The following is a 15,585-nucleotide window of genomic DNA, read 5'->3' on the forward strand; positions in this document are numbered from 1 at the left end:
GTGTCCATCAGCAGGCAGCTGGGATTGGGAGTAGAGCCAGGACTCAGACCCAGACACTCCAGTATGGGAGTGGATGTCCCAAGTGGCATCTTAACTGTAGGCCAAATGCTACCGCGCATTTGCCTTTTTGTGCAGCATTTCCATTGGCTTCCTGCCTTCAGGATCATGGCCTTATTCTCCAGAATGGTGATGTCCATTACATTTCACATAGCTAGGAAACAGATGTCAGCTCAGATACCTGTGGGAGGCAGCGCTGCATGGGGAGAAAGTCCTTAACTGACCATTTTCTGGAAGGAACAATAAGGAATTTATAGTGGGACATAACCATCTAGTCAGCTGTGACTGTGAGAAAACCATACCTTCACACCTTGGAGCCAGTCAGCTGTTGCTGTTATTCTTTAACAGTTGAGAGATATATCATCTTGCATACACAAAAAAGTCATTTGTCTCTGGGAGTGGGTGTTCAGTGGTTCAGATGCCTGTGTTCCACATTAGAATACCTCAGTTACATACAAGGCTGTGGTTCTTGACTCCAGCTTCCTACCCATGTCCCTTAGGCGGCAGCAGTGGTAGCTCAAGCAGTTGGCTTCCTGCCATTTATGTGGAATACCTGGGTTGAGTTTCTGACTCTCAGCTCTGGCTCCTCCCCACCTCAGCTGTTTCAGCCACTTGGGGAGTGTCCCAGCGTAAGGAAACTCTCTCTGTGTCTGTGCCTCTCAAATAAATACAGTTTTAAAACAGGTGTATTTTTTTCATGTCTCATTTTATTACCAATATTCTACTCCATAGCCTCTCAATCCATTTTCTGTGTCTTCATATTTAATACTTCACTCCTCCTGAAACTTTTTTTTTAATGGTCTTTCACAGATACTTGGAGTTTACATTGAGCTTAATTTAATTACCGTGTATCAAGCACTTTCTGTACAAGCAGATCTGTGTAGAAGGCAGTGAAGAAGGCATGAAAGAAGGGCTGCTGTGCTGGGAACTCTGGTTATAGACTCATCAAAGCACTCACTTTCAGACCTGAGCATCCTGACTCGCATAGTGTTTGTGATCAGAAAGTGATAGATTTCGTAAAGGAATAGCTTCAAGTAGGTAGATGAAAATGGAGAGATAATAGATCTCATTGTGAACCATACTGTCTCTCATTCTGATTGCCAAAGTTGTTTAAAATCTGGCTGAATCCCAGTTGAATCCTTCACTTAAACTTGAAATTTCAGCATAAGACCATCTCCATATTGAGTACAGTGCTCATTCTGTATCTAGCGTATTATCAGTCGCCACACATTTGTTTTATTCTGGCTACCTGGTGCTGATTAAACATGACAAAAATAGGCTCTGACAAGAACGAAATTGAATGAGTAAATTTTAAGCATTAAAAATAGCTTCTAGAAAAAGCCAGCATTACTTTCCCATGACCTTCACCACCCTCGTCTTTTATCACCCAGCTGTCTACCATTGCTCCCTGTCAGTCATCCTCTATAAATCAAGATTCAGTCAGGAACACTAAGGCAGTCATTCCACAGTCCAGGAACAAAATGTTTAATGAAGGGTGCACAGTTCATACACACTGGAAGAGCTGGGTGGGTGCAGGTGATGTTGTCTCCAGCAGGGTCCAGGAGTCTGTGCACAGACCTCTGTCTGATATTCCGTCTCTGTCTGACGGTTCTCGAGAGCTTGCCGGGGAGCTGCTATGGTTTTAGAGATCCTGGGGAGTTTCCACCAGTGTATCAGTCTGCAGCCTTGCTGCAGGTGGTTTTCAAGAATTCTCTGGAAAACTGCTGTCCATGCTTTGCAAAGTCTCTGGAGAATAGCTTCTCTTCCAATTTCTGGCTCTCACAAGAGTGCCTCATGTTGGTCAAGTCTAACTTGGAACCATACAGGGTAGGGAACTCTGGGAAATGTTGTTTCTGACACTACTGCAATACAGAATGAATTGAGAACAGATAATATACTATGTAGAAATAAAATCTGGTCCTAAGGGAAGCTTATTTAGATCAGTGCCAGCATAGCTTTATTTGTCATTCTGAAGCTCCATTTTTCAGGGCCAATGAAAAGCACTTCAATATGTAGTAGGATGGCTTATAAATTTGCTTATGTAGATTTCCTAGTTCTGCACCCTTCATTAAACCCTTCATTTCTGGACTGTGGAACTACTGCCTTAGCTTTCCTGACTGCATCTTGATTCTGCAAAATGACTGACCAAGAGCTATAGTTCTTTCTGTATCCAGTAGTCAGTCCCTGTACCATCAGAGGGACCCTATTGCTAGAGGTATGTTTATTTTCAAAGTAAAAGAAACAGAGACACCCCTTTTTTTTGTATTTTTCTTTAGGATTTTATAATTCTTTGAAGAAATTTTAAAGTATCAATTAACTTTTTTAATGCTTTAAATACATATTTTAAGAAGACAGTTCTTAACTAAGGGTGCTTTTACACCACAGGACATTTGGCACTCTCTAGAGAAATTTTTGGCTAGCACACCTGGAGAGGTGCTCCTTGCATCTAGTGGGTAGTGGTCAGAGATGCTACTGAGTGTGCCACAGTGCACAGGACAGCCCCACACCACCAAGGGATTATCTGTGTCAGTAGCCTGAGCTCAGGAAGCCCTGCTTTGAGGCAGTACTGTACAGGGGAAAGGGTGTTGTCTGTGGAGTCGGGTCTGGCTTTGAATCTTGACTCTGCACACAGGAGTCTAGAGATCTTGGGCAATTTGTATTACATTTCTAAGTGTCTTCAGTGTGTATGAGCAGAATAATAGCCTACCTTACATGATTGTTAAGGGAATTTGAGATAGGACCTGCTACATCTCAAAGTGCTAAGTAGTAGCTTTTTGGTGGTGTGTCAGTGTTGTTATGTTTGCACTTGTTTTATTAATACTGTAAACTGTTGATTGTTCTCAGGCAACCCCTAATGGACCTGCATGGTGTTGGTGGCTTCTTGCAGTTCTTCCTGTAGATCCCCGATACCAGCTGTCAGTGTTGTCAATGAAGTCTTTGAAAGAACGGTTGACAAAGATTCAGCATATACTGACCTATTTTTCTAGAGACCAATCTAAGTAACCCACTGCTTGGATCTTACTTCGAAGTTACCCTGATCTGGCTGTGTTGACGGCCAGATTGTCCGCTGCCTTTGCACATCCAGTGCTGGTTTGAGAAATGTAACGAAACTTTTTTTTTCTTTCAACCTCCTGAATCATGTGGTTCTGCAAATGAATACCTTCAACTAGGATTTAGACCACTAAGAACCTGCACAGGAAAACACGCACTGAAGTGTGTTCAACCTCTATGTTGTGATGAAGTTGCACTATGTACCCTATTCTAAAATGAGATAAAAACTCTGTATGTATGTGTGTGTGTGGGTGTGTGGGTGTGTGTGTGCGTGCGTGTATGTGTGGGGGTTGTGTGCATTTTCTCTGGCTTTAAAATTTTAAAAGAAAAAAAAAAGCCATAGAGAGCAGAACTTGCCGAGGGTCATTTATTGTCCAAGTTTACAACAATGGTGACACAAGTGTTTGCAGATTGAATTTGCCTCAGATCTGTCTGTCCTAATGCTTATATTTGCACAAGTATGTACCATACGACATCGAGTGTCATCCCTTGTTGGAAATACTGCTCTTGCTGAACTGTCTTGACCATTGACTCTGACACAGTTTCTTATTTATGTAAATATTTGTATCCCAGTGGCCGCCAGGCACTGGGTGCAGAACCTAGAGCCAGTTTTCAGGAACAATTGCAAACCTGACATGGTACTGTGCATCTATTCATACAACACTTAAAACTGTGAAAATATGGTTTACATTTAATTGTACATAAAGGTAAATGGAGAACTCAATTCAGTACCAGTTATTTTGTGCATTTTAGGGGGCTTTTCATGTTAACTGCCCATCTATGTAATTTATAGTTTGACATGATGTGTTTGTTTAAAAAATTACATAGTATAAACCCACTAAGGATCTGGAAGAGGAGAAGAAGCTTAATGTAGAACTAAGCTTTTAAAGTGTGTTTTATTTTTTAATTCTGGTCTTGGTGCAAATGTTAGTTATGCCTTATTCACATCACAGCTAGATCACCATGCTGTGACATGGTTTATATTCACGCTGCCCTAGATACTTTTGTAATTATTTGTTGCAAAGTTGTGACTGTCCCTATTAACTTTCTTTTATGTAAGTAATTTGTAAAAGTTTCTTACAATTTTTGCTTTTGCTTATTTAATTTTGAATAAAAGCTAAATTCATAATAATATTTTTTCTTAATATTTAGGACAGTGTAAAAAATTCAGTAGAAGAATCAAACTGCATTTAGCAAAGAACACGCGCATTTTGTTCATTCTGTGGTGACACGAGACAGATGCTGTGGTCATAAAATGCTTTTGGTTATTTTTGGAGCAGAGAACACAGTGCCTTCAGGAGACTTTGAAAGGCCCTAGAACTATCCTCGAAAGCACACTTTTTCAACCTTTGAAAAATCCACATCTCACGCAGGGGTGGGGAACGTCCAGTCCACTGGTCAGTACAAAGCCTGTGAAATCGTCTGGTCTGGGTCTGCCAAGGCAACCAAGCTGGACTCAGAGTTCAGTAAATCTGTGGCAGGCTGGCTTTTAAGTTGATCATTTGGTGTGACCTGAGGATGACGGTGTTCCTCCATACGTGCTAAACTCACTGGAGATTCCCCTTGTGACATAGACATGACTGCTTCCACAAATGATTTTCCGGATATAAATATCTTTTAATATTGAATTTTTTTAAATAAAAAATGAGTTCAAAAATGACAATCCAGAGGACCACCCTTGCCCCTGCAATTATGCTAATTAAGAATCTGTTCAGAAGTTCTGCAGAAAACATCTGAAGAATGGGCCACTCCTCACAAGTATCTTATCGGTGGTTTCAGAGGTGTTGGGTTTTTGATTGTAATAAAAAGCCACCAAATGCCAGTTAACAGTGCTTTGGTATAGTATGAATGAGGCAACCTGTATAGTTCTCAAAGAATATTAGGTGGCAGTAGGAGTCTCCTGCTGCCAAATCCATATCGTCAGTGTATCCTGTCTGTGTGTGTGCACACATATATAGATGGGGTTCAGTGGTTTCCGTGTATATGTAAACTAATGGGTATTTTCATTTGACCCTAATTTTGTGATAATCTGTCTGTGGATTTTAAAAAATTCTCTGGAAGCTTTTTTCTTACTGCACCTTCCATATAACATCCCCCCCCCCCCCCCAAAAAAAAAAAGAAACAGCAAAAGAATCTGATAGGTGTTTTTCTTGCTAGCACCTAAGTTCCATCATGAATACAGCAGTTCAAGCCCAGGTAGCCAGCTGCTACCCCTCTTACACATCTGTCTCGACATGTTCCTGTTCGCAGCACAGTGTGGTTGCCTTCACTCTGGTCTCCAGAGCACTCTCCTTGCACTTTGCCGTGGCACTTAAGAGAAGTGACCACATTAAGCACAAAAGCCCTCTCCTGAGAATTGTGACTGTTGTTTAATAGTTTCGACAAATTTAAGGTCCATGTTTAGAAAGCAAAAAACCTTTGGCTTCATTTCCTTCCCAAATTAAAAAAAAAAAAAAGTGACACTGAAGAAAATCAAATAGAATGGCATTGTGAAACCAAAAATCTCTCAAATGGTTAATGCTTTGCAGGAATTCCTGAGTTCTTGAGGAATTCAGTGTGATGTGAGGGAAGCATGGCTTTGCAGAAACAAGAGCGCAGATCAAAAGCCAGTAGCCACAGAGAACCCCCAAACTTCTCAAGAAGATCTTGACACTCTGGTATAGCTGTTCTGGGCAAGGCTGGGTCATTTAACCCTCTCCCCAGCTTAGACTGAGCCGTGGGGAGCAACAGCCATTGTTCTCAGGCCAATGCGTTGAGTGTGGGTCTTGAGCCAGGGAAGATTCAGGAAATCTTCAATAGGTACAGCTCTCCAGGGAGATGGGGAGCCCTCATGTGCAGGGAGGAAGGTAGTGGCCTGCCTCATCGGGCAGCATATCCCAGAGTTCCCCATGGTCTGCAGAGGCAGGCTACCTTTGACAAAACCAAACCCCGAATGATTGATCCCAGACAACGGAGATGAGTATTCAGTGGGACCCTAGACATTTGAGGGAAGAGCATCCTAGATGAGAACTGAATGTCAGATTTGAAGATGTTGCTGTTCCCTAAAGAGACTGAAGAATAAAAATGTTCCTTGGGTCAGCTTCGTGGTGCGATGGATTAAGCCTCAACAGTGACACCAATGTCCCATGTTGGAGTGCAAGACCACAATGATGACACCAGCGTCCCATGTCAGAGTGCCTGTTGGAGTCCTGGCTGCTTCCCTTCTGATCCAACTCCCTGCTGATGCACCTGGGAAAGCAGTGGCAGATGTCCCAAGTGCTTGGGCTCCTGCCACCCACGTCCTTGACTCCTGGCTTTGGTCTGAGAGCTCTCTCTGACTGTTGCAGACATTTGGGGAATAAATCAGCAGATGGAAGACTCATATTTCTCTCTCTCTCGATGTTCCTCAGCCCTGTTACCATAGAAGCATTCAATAAAAATTTTATTGAATTAGTGAGTGGATCAAGGAAAGAAGCTGGGTAGGTAAGTTGAGTAGGAGAATGGATGCAGATAAGGGATGGATCAGTGGGGCAGAGGGTTAGATTGGGGTTCTTTCCAGAACAATGGAGAAATCAGAAGAGCCAGAAGGAGAGAAAGACGGAGGCATGGAGAATTGATTCAAAGGTTCCTTCCCCCCACCCCCACCCCAAGGAGTTATTTGAAAGAACATCAGAGAGAGAGAGAAATTTTCCATCTAGTGATTCACTCCCCAAATGTCGCAAAGGCTAGGACTGGACCAGACTAAAGCACTGGAATTATATTCAGGTCTCCCAGGTGGGTGCAAGGGCCCAAGCACTTGAGCCATCCTCTTCTGCTTTCTCAGGTGAATCAGCAGGAGGCTGGACTGGAAGTGGGGCAGCTGGGATTCAGAACAGTGCTCAGGTAGCAGCTTAACTTGCTGGGCCACAACATGGGCCCTGATTCACAGTTTGCACATCTAGTGTTTTTGGGTTTTTTTGTTTGTTTTGCTTTGTTTTGTTTTGTTTTTGTTTTTGACAGGCAGAGTTAGTGAGAGAGAGAGACAAAGGTCTTCCTTCCATTGGTTCACCCCCCAAATGGCCGCTATGGCTGGCGCGCTGCGCCGATCCGAAGCCAGGAGCCAGGTGCTTCTCCTGGTCTCCCATGGGGTGCAGGGCCCAGGGACTTGGGCCATCCTCCACTGCACTCCCGGGCCACAGCAGAGAGCTGGCCTGGAAGAGGGGCAACCAGGACAGAATCCAGCGCCCTGACCGGGACTAGAACCTGGGGTGCCAGCGCTGCAGGAGGAGGATTAGCAAGTGAGCCGCAGCGCTGGCTACACATCTAGTTTTTTGATAATAGAAGGCCAAATAAATAATACAAGTAATTTCCTCAGAGCTCAAGAATAATGAAATACTACATTTGAGGGGAAAAAATAAGGCAAACTTAAACAGGTAGCTCGAGGACAAAATAGCAATAATTTAGTTTCCAGCATTGACCAGCAATGATATGACTGGCTCAATGATACCAATTTTCCTCCTAAGATGATGTTTAAATGCCAGTATTTTTAAATTGTTAATATGTTTTGTAGATATGTAGTAAATGAATTCTCTTGCAGACCTGCCTCCAAGGAGCTTTAGGCTTTTCACCAAAATTAAATCTGTCCTTAGAGATTATTACCTGGGGGGAAGGGAGCATATTGTGGTGATCACGATTAGGATATTGAAAAGAAAATAGGCTTAATTTCAACAGAATATATGCTTAATTTCCAATATGGTAGGGGTCATTTAATCGTTGGGAGAAATCTTAGGAAGTAGTGTCCTCGTACAGATTCGGAACCAAAATCACTAAGTGGTGCAATAATTGGTCAGGGGATTGCATGCCCAATGTGTGGCGGAACTGGCTCTAAACCTGGGTGTGCCGGCCCCACGACTGCCACCCAAGTCGTAAATCAGCTGCCGGAAGGATCTGACCAGGACCCCGGACATCGGGCGGGACCTCTGTGGGGTCCTACAGCTGAGGAATTAGGTATTTAGGTATTAGGTATTAGGACTGCCCTTTATTTTGGGGAGCAAAATAAATTGATAATATTTCTGGAAAATAATATTATAGCTGGTATTTATCAAGGATCATTACAATGTTCATAGTCTTTTTAACCTAATTCAGTATTGGAGAAATACCCTTAAGGGGATAATTTTTTAATTGCATATATATGATGATACTGTGTTCTTTTCAGTCTCTAGAACAGCAAAAACTTAGACATAAGCAATGCCCACTATGAGAGGTGACAAACAGAAGACACTGAAGTATTATTCAGGCAGCAAGAATCACTGGAGACTTACGTGTGAAAGTGTGCAGTTCAGAACTGTCATCAGGGGTCCGGGCTGGGGCCTAGTGGGTAAAGCCGCCGCCTTCAGTGCCGGCATCCCACATGTGCGCTGGTTTGAGTCCAGGCTGCTCCACTTCCAATCCAGCTCTCTGCTCTGGCCTGGGAAAGCAGAAGATGGCTCACGTCCTTGGGCCCCTGCACCCACGTAGGAGACTCAGAAGAAGCTCCAGGCACCTGGCTTCTGATTGGCCCAGCTCCAGCCATTACAGCCATCTGGGGAGTGAACCAGTGGATGGAAGACCTCTCTCTCTGTGTCTACCTCTGCCTCTTTATAACTCTGCCTTTCAAATAAATAAATAAACCTTAAACTAATCATATGGCAATTACCTACTGTATGCATACAGTTAAAGAGTAGATGGTTCTATTCAAAAATGAAATCAGTAAGATTGACAACACATGTATTTTTCTTTAGCGATCCTGAGTGTCTCTCTTGTAAAGAAAGGCAGTCATGTATCGCTAAAGTGCTGTCTTCAACCACATCACTCTTGGGTTCTGAAATCTGAGAAGCAAATAAGCCTTTCTGAACACTGCAGTTACAATGATACATTTCCTTATAATTGATACATGCAAAGGTTACTGGAAACAGTAAAATGGGAACACATGATTCAGCGGGACCTTAAAAATGTCCTCAAACTACTCAGTATCATCCCTTTAGTGGCCAACAATAGGAAATAGGAAGAGGAGTCAAAGCCAAAACCTTTTCTACTGTTGAGTAACTTAAACCATGGGAATAAAAGGTTTTTTTTTTTTAAGATTTTATTTATTTATTTGAGAGGTAGAGCTGCAGACAGTGAGAGGGAGAGACGGAGAGAAAGGTCTTCCCTTCGTTGGCTCACTCCCCAAATGGTTGCAATGGCTGGAGCTACGCCAATCCAAAGCCAGGAGCCAAGAGCTTCTTCCCAGTCTCCCAGGCGAGTGCAGGGGCCCAAGCATCTGGGCCATCCTCCACTGCTCTCCCAGGCCACAGCAGAGAGCCAGATCAGAAGAGGAGCAGCTGGGACTAGAACCAGTGCCTATCTGGGATGCTGGCGCTGCAGGCGGAGAATTAACCTACTGTGCCACAGCGCCGGCCCCATGAAAGTATTCTCAGAATAAGGTTAATTTTTTTGTGTGATGGGTATGAACTGACTTGATAGGGCTGCCATCTTTACGTCACGTGGGGTTCACATGTTATTACTCCGTGTTGCTACATCTCAGAGGATATTACTTTAGTGACAACGGAGGTACTCAAAGAATGAAGTTTAAATTCTGACTCCCTTTCAAACTAGTTGTTGGGGTTTGGGTAAGTCTTTCAGTACATGTGAGCTTCAATTTCCTCTTCAAAATGGAGATTAGAGGCTGTACAAAATATGCAACAGACTAAGAGATACTCAAATGACTATAATCAAAATCTGTGACAATGAAGCTCTTAAGGTGAGCTTTTTTTTTAAGATTTATTTATTTATTTATTTGAAACGCAGAGTTACAGAGAGGCAGAGGCAGGGAGAGAGGTTTTCTATTTGCTCTTCACTCTCCAGATGGCTGCAGTGGCTGGAGCTGGGCCAATCTGAAGCCAGGAGCCAGGAGCTTCTTCCGGGTCTTCCCATATGGCTACAGGGGTCCAAGGCCTTGGGTTATCTACCATTTCCCCAGGCCATAGTACAGAGCTGGATCGGAAGTGGAACAGCTGGGACTTGAACCGGCGCCCATACAGGATGCTGGCACTGCAAGCGGTGGCTTTACCCACTAAGCCACAGTGCTGGCTCCAAGGTGGGCTTTTTTTTTTTTTTTCACTAAATAAGCATGCTTAGGAATGATAGGGATACAGAAGTGCCTGAAGTGGAGGCATTTCTATGCTATGCAACCTGGAGTTTTAAACAAATCTCAACAGGGACAAGTGTTCAGTGCAGTGGTTAAAATGCCTCCTGGGATGTGTGCATCAGTTATCGGAGTACCGGCTTGAGTCCTGGCTCCTCTGCTTCTGATCCAGCTTCCTGCTAATGTGACCTGAGAGACTGCAAGGAATCATTCACGTACTTGGGTCCCTGCCCTCCATGTGGGAGATCCTGGCCTCAGCCTGGCTCAGCTGCTGGCATATGTGGGCATCTTGAGGGTGAACCAGTGGATGGAAGCTCTCTCACTGTCTCTCTCTATTTCTGTCTATCTTTCAAATAAGATGAAAATAAATAAATTTTAAAAGTTTTTTTTAAGCTCTGTTTAAAAAAAATCTGACCTGATGTTGCCTAGCTGTTCAAGTTGGCATTAACTGGATACATTTTAAATAGTAAACATAGAGTCTCCAAAAATCAATCAATTTTTATAGGAGTAGTGTTATTATAGGAATGGGTGTTTGTGGGGGGCATTGTGGCACCGTGGGCGAAGCTGCCGCTTGCTCTACCTTCCTCTCATGTCACAGTTCTGGTTCAACTCCTGGCTGCTCTACTCCTGAGCCAGCTCCCTTCTAACATGCAACTTGGGAAGCAGTGGATAATGGCTCAAATACTCGGGCCCCTGCCACCTATGTGGGAGACCTGGATAGGGTTCCTGGCTCCTGGGTTTGGTCTCGCCCCACCCTGGCTCTTGCAGGCGTTTGGTGAGTGAACCAGTGATGGAAGATCTCTGTCTCTGTTTCTCTCTAGGTCCCCACTCTGTGTTATGTGTGTGTGTGGTTGGTGGGGGGTTGGGAGAAGGTTTTGTCACTCTGCCTTTCATGTAATTGAAAATAATACAAAAAGAATGTACATACCATAGTAAGTTACTCTATGTGTGTATTCAAGGAGGTCGAGACAAGGAGAAGTTTTTAAGGGTAAATTGAATACAATTATGTAAGATATTTTGCAACAGTAGCGCTCGGCTGCAGGGATCCATGACCAGGTGGTGTCAGTCCAAGGTTAAGCAGGCGGTGCTGGACAGCCGTCCCTGCGGAAGTGTTTTCTGTGTGAGGATGCAGAGGTCTCTGTGCCAGGTGGTCGCTCTGGCAGAGCCTTTAAAAAAAAAAAAAAAAGATGGGCATCCTCTGCTGCTCTCCCAGGCACATCAACAGGAAGCTGGATTGGAAGTGGAGCAGCTGAGACTTGAGCAGGCACCCATATAGGATGCTGGCGCTGCAGGCCAGGGCTTTAACCCACTGCGTCACAGCACCGACCCCTCTGGGAGAGCATTTGGTCACCATTCTTTTCTCAGGCCTGTGCACATGAGATCCCTCATCTATCTCTCCCTTCCTTCCCTTCCATCTCTCCTCCCTTCCTCTCTCTCTCTCTCTCTGTCTCTCTCTGTCTCTCTCTCTTACTTTCTCCTTTCTTTCAGGCCTTACACACACAACTCCAATTTTTGCCTTTCATTTATTTTTCAATATTTAAACTTGTGAACTCATACATAAACATTGTACAGGTGTATGGGGTCCCATACGGTGCCTTACTACATGTCTATATAGCGTTCGAATCAGGGCAAACATACCTATCTCCTTAGATATTTATTATCACCCTAGAACATGACTCCATTTTGATTCTGACAATTTTCATACCTAAAAGAACAAAAAGCAAGAAAGCCGGGGAAGACTATATCATCATTACATAGCATAGTCGTAACTACACTTGAGCTTAGCCAAAAGGCCAAGAACCGATTGGCATAGTCATAACTGTTGTTTGCAAACAGGTATGAATATTATCCTGGCCTTCAGGGGTTCACTACAATTCGTTATTTTTTAAAAAGATATGTTTTATTTGAAAGGCAAAGTTACAGAGAGAAAGAGAGAGATCCTCCATTTGCTGGTTCACTCCCCAGATGGCCTCAATGGCCAGGGCTGGGCCAGGCTTATGTCTTGGGCCAGGAACTAAATCCAGGTCTCCCGCATAGCTAGCAGGAGCTCAAGCACTTGGACCATCTTCCACCGCTTTCCCAGGCACCTCAGCAGGGAGCTGGATCAGAAGTGGAGCTGCTGGGACTTGAACTGGTGCTCATGTGGGATGCTAGCATCACAGGTGGTTGTCTAACCCGCTGTGCCACAGCACCCTGTAGTTAAAGTTCTCACCAATGAAATAGCATTGTCCTTGAGTTAAGAGACGAGGATTTGCGTTTACTCTCCGTCTGCATGACTCAGGGACAGCTGGTGCTGCTTCAGGGCTCTGAATTCTGCAAGCGAGGGGCGATGTCCCTCTCCTTGCCTTCTGAGGGCAGAGTTGCGGCATCCAGAACTGCTGAACGATCTTGGGTGGGATGGTTTTGGTTAAATGGAGAAACCGCACTACAGCACCAGAATACACGGCCAGAGAAGGTATGGACATGTGTTCTCCTTAGATGTCGTTAAATGTTTTAGTCTGTTTCAAGTAGGTAGCTCAGTGCTTCAATTTCTGGCCTCAGAAGTTTAGCCTGGCAAAAATCCAAAGTCGCTCGCTCTTCCTATCTAATTAAAACTTAAACCAAGGAAGCATTTATGCAAATTTCTGGAAAGCTGAGAGGAGAAACCGTGTCTTGAGAATTAGTGATAGCGAGGAGGTTTTGGGGATGGAGACCTCCCTCTCCGAGTCTCATGAGAAAATGCAGACGCTTCTACCACTCCATGTTCTTCCTCTGGATCTGGGGGATCTGCCTTCGTGCTGCAACCAGGGAGCTGAGGACCTGGACAGTTGTATTCCAGGTTGGCGCAGATACCCTAAGAGAATGGTATAGAAACAGCAGAGTCCTCATGCCTGCAAGCAACATTACATCTTGGGATGTAACCAAAGACCTCTGATTTTTTTTTTTTTTAGATGTAGGATTTTTGCACAAGAGGATAACCTGGTAAAAATGGCAGTAGTTGAATTGTTTTTGCCATCCCGCCAGAAAGCATGTTCACAACCAGAATTTGATGTATTTAATGAAAATGAAGAAAGGCACCGATTCTTGCACATCTGAGCTTGCAGACTGAGACTGTGACCCTCTGTGGTTAGTCCAGGAACTGGGAACAACAGACATGGAAATGGAAAGCCAGTGATAAGGTCAAGACTTCACACAGGACATCCTGATTGGCCAAGACCTGTAGGAAGAAAAGCGAGTGAGGACTCAAAGATGGGCCAGAGGCCTCAACCCCACGGGACCATTAATCGTACTTGGAAATGAACGAGCTGGTTTGCAAGGGCACAGGAAGCCTGCTTGCCGTAGCACTTTACTGGGAGGAGGTGAGCTTTTTCAAGGAGCAGAGTGCTTTGGAGTTGATAATGATGCGTCCTAGACTTACCATCCTCTAGAGAGGAGAAGGTAGGAGAGAAACTGCATGGGAGATTTTTTTTTTCTGTGCTTTTTTTTTTTCCCTTGGGTGAGTTCAGGAGACACTCAAGAGATGCTAAGGGTCTGGCGCTGTGGCGCAGCAGGTAAAGCCACCAACTGCAGTGCCTGCATATCCCATCTGGGCTCCGGATCAAGACCCGGCTGCCCCACTTCCGATCCAGCTCTCTGCTGTGGCCTGGGATGGCAGTGGAAGATGGCCCAGGTCCTTGGGCCCCTGCACCTGTGTGGGAGACCTGGAGAAAGCTCCTGGCTCCTGAGTCTTAATGGAGTGAAAGCACTCCCAACTAATGGGAGCATCCAGGAATCAGCTGGGGCTTGGTTTTGTGCAGTCTTGTGTGCAAGGAAGAGAAGATGGTATGAAATGTCACCTGAGGGTAGGAATGCTGCAGGAGAGGCAAGTCTGCGATGCATCTGTCTTTTTACTGCCTAGGGTGAACATGTGTGCACTATGCACCCTTTGCTTATGTGAATATAATCACCTTAACCTTAACATAGGTGTTCAAAGTTTAGATCCGGGGATACTCAGACAGAAATCGGAAATTAACTTTTTCCTAACTGAGGAGAGCATAGAATTTCTTACTGAGGTAAAATTTTTCTGTCCTGTTCTTTAAAAAAAAAAAAAGTATCAAGAAACACCTATCTGAGGAGACTTCAAAAATTCAGGGAAGAATGGAATTAAAAGATGATTGTTTTGGTGCCAAATCATTTTGAACTCCACTCATCGTTGCTTTATAACATGCATCTCCCATGATCTGGTTAGCGATCCCATAAACTTCATCTCTCTGTAGGTCAGTTTGGTGATTTGTCAACTTTCCTGAATTTCCAAAAAGGATTTATGTTGCTCAAATCCATCTTTCCCTAAAGACACATACAATGCCACCTGGTGGCAAAGAGAAGCAATTGCAGTCTGTAATGTCCAGTGTTTGGAAATGTCTCTATTTTCTTAAACAATTCTAGAAAAAACGTGAAGGAAATAAGGATACTTGCTTGTAAATATCTAGATGCAGAACCCCTAGATGGCCTCCCTCTGGCAGCCAGCAAGACTCAAACATGCCGGAATAGTGGTGCCTAAACCCTAACAGAGCTGGGTCCCATTGCTGCTGCTGGTTTCCCACCACACTTTTGGCCAGGCCTCCAGGACACGGATTTAGATGGTTGCATATTTAGCTTGTTTTAATATAAGCACAGGTGCAATGCACAATTTTAAAAGAAAACCAATACAGACATAGACAAAGCAAAAAGTGGAATGTCCTCACCCTCCCTCCCCACCGTTCCAGTTCACCATCCTATAAAGTTCACTCTTTGGACATGGATGAGGCTAGGTGGAGATTTCTTCATACTGAGTTGGTAGAAAATTGAAAAAAAAAATAATGTCACAGGAAGCACCTTCTATATTTTCTCATTTGTAGAAATGACTTACTTAATACAGAAATACCCTATGTAAATGTTCAAAGATCCAAACTTGTAACAATTGACACTAAAAAATGAAGAGGTGCCCTTAAAACAATACCACACCAGTATTAAAATGTTACCATGGGGAAGGCGCTGTGGCACAGCAGGTTAACACCCTGGCCTGAAGCGCTGGCACCCCATATGGTCACCAGTTCGATGCCCAGCTGCTCCACTTCCAATTCAGCTCTCTGCTATGGTCTGGGAGGGCGATGGGGGGTGGCCCAGGTCCTTGGGCCCCTGCGCCCACATGGAGGCCTGGAGGAAGCTCCTGGCTTCAGATCGGCTCAGCTCTAGCCGTTGCGGCCATCTGGGGAATGAACCAGTGGATGGAAGACTTCTCTCTCTCTCTCTCTGCCTCTCCTTCTCTCTGTGTAACTCTGACTTTCAAATAAATAAATAAATCTTTTTTAAAAAGTTACCATTTAAATAGTATAGGTGGTACTTTTTTTCTTATC

The 15,585-nt window shown here is 44.2% G+C and overlaps 1 protein-coding gene across 3 annotated transcripts in view; it reads left to right on the top strand.

Annotated features, from left to right (window-relative positions):
* The window catches only part of LONRF1 (LON peptidase N-terminal domain and ring finger 1), a 39,458-nt gene extending 35,218 nt beyond the window's left edge, over window positions 1-4,240 (top strand). For 2 of the 3 annotated variants that reach the window (XM_070068512.1, XM_008274063.4), the window contains exon 12: window positions 2,902-4,240. In XM_070068512.1, the coding sequence (XP_069924613.1) occupies window positions 2,902-3,060 (159 nt within the window). In that variant the 3' untranslated portion in view covers window positions 3,061-4,240. The other variant, XM_070068511.1, reaches the window with a different exon arrangement.
* The last annotated feature ends 11,345 nt before the right edge of the window (window positions 4,241-15,585 follow it).

The sequence above is a fragment of the Oryctolagus cuniculus genome, chromosome 2, assembly GCF_964237555.1.
Source record: "Oryctolagus cuniculus chromosome 2, mOryCun1.1, whole genome shotgun sequence".
Classification (NCBI taxonomy): domain Eukaryota; kingdom Metazoa; phylum Chordata; class Mammalia; order Lagomorpha; family Leporidae; genus Oryctolagus; species Oryctolagus cuniculus.